The 2682-nt window shown below is 34.2% G+C and overlaps 1 protein-coding gene across 7 annotated transcripts in view; it reads left to right on the top strand.

Moving 5' to 3' along the window:
- The window catches only part of LOC106875384 (uncharacterized), a 427703-nt gene that overhangs the window by 407955 nt on the left and 17066 nt on the right, over nucleotides 1-2682 (top strand). For 6 of the 7 annotated variants that reach the window (XM_052974937.1, XM_014923493.2, XM_052974936.1 and 3 more), the window contains one exon: nucleotides 1525-1683. The exons of the other annotated variant lie outside the window; for it this stretch is intronic. In XM_052974937.1, coding sequence (XP_052830897.1) covers nucleotides 1525-1683 — 159 coding nt within the window. The remainder of the gene's footprint in view (nucleotides 1-1524; nucleotides 1684-2682) is intronic. 7 annotated transcript variants of the gene reach the window in all.

Below are 2682 nucleotides of genomic sequence, written 5' to 3'. Positions count from 1 at the left end.
TATATATATATATATATATATATATATATGTATATATATATATGTATTTGTGTATATGTCTATATATGTACATTAGTATGTAAAACCAATATGGTATTGAATCGTGCCACATGATTCACGAGCTACTTTTATTTAATAATATTCTCTATTTGAGTCTTCCTTTCTCTGTTTACTGCAGGTTTGTTCTTCCTCATGAATTTATTCTTTCTTTCTGTCTAAATTTTAATTATAAATGGATGTATACCATCTTAACCATACTATTTTAATATGTTAATGCTGGAATTTATTTCAATAATGGTATGCATCTTTTTGAATTACCTGAGATATTGTTTCTGACAATCTCCATTGAGTGAAAGCAGAATAAATCTGTAATACATATTGAACCTTTGTTTTACACACACACACTAGGGAGAGTGAGAGAGTTCACTATTGTTTAATGAATGGATCTATACACCTTGTGCTAGTAAAGATTTTCATCTAATATTTTACCTGTGTCCAGTGTGTGTTTGTATATATATATATAGAGAGAGAGAGAGAGAAAGAGGTTAAAGACAGATGTTCTCTATATAGAATCCACTCCAAAGTCCTCAAGAAATTTGAAATTGAGGAAGTAGAGGAGTAAATGTAAGCACAAGTTGGGCAAGTTGATTTATACAGAATATTGGATACATTTAATACAAAAAAATGTACGTGTGTATGAATATAAAGCAGTCCAACTTGCACAAAATATAAATGATATAAGGAGTTGAATGGGTTGAGTTTTATGAGACCAACAGCTGTTTCTGGGTGCTTGGTGGTCTGGACTAATGAGAGTTACTTGGTTCCATTATCAGATAACACTGCCTCCATTTGTCCATCTTTAAACTCCATCCTGTCAACACCTCAAATGTAAAGCTCTCTCCTGAAGGCGGAGGCGGTGTTATTCGATAATAGAACCAAGTAACTGTCATTATTCCGGACCACCAAGCTCCCAGAAACAGCTGTTAGACTCGTAAAACTCAAGCCATTCAACTCCTGATATTTATATTCTGTGTAAGTTGGACTATTTTATATCCATACTCACATTTTTTGTATTAAATGTATCTAATATTCTGTGTAAATCGACTTCCCTAATTTGCTTGTCATTGCATTTACCCCTATATATATATATAGATATTGTGTGTGTGTGTGTGTAGTTATAATTTTTCAGCATAAATATTTGGGTCACATCTGGTTAGTATGTCCATACATATATATGACTTATATTCAGTAGGGGTTTTAATAATGGTCAAAGTTATTTGGGTTTCATAATCCTAAGAGAGTTCTATCCCAACACGCTCCTTTCTGTTAACATTTCAACATTTTTTTTTCTTAAAGAACTATTTATAAACAATTTCTTTTAAAGATATTTTATCACATTTAATCCTTTTTTTTCTCTCTCTCTCTCTCTCTCTCTCTCTCTATTTTTAAACCTTAATCTGTTTGGTAAAAATCTTTCTAGTTTTTGTACTCTACTTACTACTGTGGTGTGCGTGTGTGTTGCAGGAGTCGATGATCAACATATATTCTGACTGTGGGGAAGCAAAAGGCAAGGGCATGTTCCAAAGAGTCAAAACTATCGTAAATCAAGGAATAGACACCAATCGGATGTTTATGTTCGATAATGCATCTGAACTTCTCGTTAGCCAAATGCGCATTTTGCAGGTGGGTCAACTTACATTTCATTACCTGTTTCTCTTCTCTCATTCAGCCAAAATGTCATTGCCAATTTGTCTTCCGTCTCATGTCTTGTTGATGGTGCGCCTGACTACACACACGCACGCACGCATGCATGCATGTTTTCACTTACTATCACATACACTCTCTCTCTCTCTCTCTCTCTCTCACACACACACACACTTACACACATAAATGTTTTGCTATGATTTTTCTAGTGCATCTGTATCCCCTACCCACGCTCACACTTTAATATTTAGTACTAATCATTTTGCAATGTAGTAGCTAATTCTATTTGTTATTGTCCACATTAGAAATTCATTGCTTTCATTACTTATAATCATTCGGAATACTTCTTTTTTTTTTCCTTTTTGTAATAATTTTTTTTTTTTTTTTTTCCTACCATATTCTTCAGATTTAAAACATTATTTACCTCTAACAATCTTTGTTTGAGTGAAAGCTAAGATTCTTTGTTATGGCATAAAATATATATAAATCTTTTTATAAATATTTACTGTGCATGATACATGTATGTGAGTGAGTGTGTGTGTATGTCTGCGTGTGTGTGTACATGCACAAATGCACACACACACAAGTGAGGAGAGACTCATCACTGTTTAATGGGTCAATATACTTTGTTCTGGTAAAAATGTTTGTGATGTGTGTAAAACATTACTCTTTTACTCTTTTACTTGTTTCAGTCATTTGACTGCAGCCATGCTGGAGCACCGCCTTTAGTCGAGCAAATCGACCCCAGGACTTATTCTTTGTAAGCCTAGTACATATTCTATCGGTCTCTTTTGCCGAACTGCTAAGTTACGGAGACGTAAACACACTAGCATCAGTTGTCAAGCGATGTTGGAGGGACAAACACAAACACACACACATATATATATATACATATATAAGACGGGCTTCTTTCAGTTTCTGTCTACCAAATCCACTCACAAGGCCTTGGTCGGCCCGAGGCTATAGTAGAAGACACTT

This window comes from Octopus bimaculoides, chromosome 20, assembly GCF_001194135.2.
Source record: "Octopus bimaculoides isolate UCB-OBI-ISO-001 chromosome 20, ASM119413v2, whole genome shotgun sequence".
NCBI lineage: Eukaryota > Metazoa > Mollusca > Cephalopoda > Octopoda > Octopodidae > Octopus > Octopus bimaculoides.
This window is presented reverse-complemented; position numbering and strand designations above follow the sequence as displayed.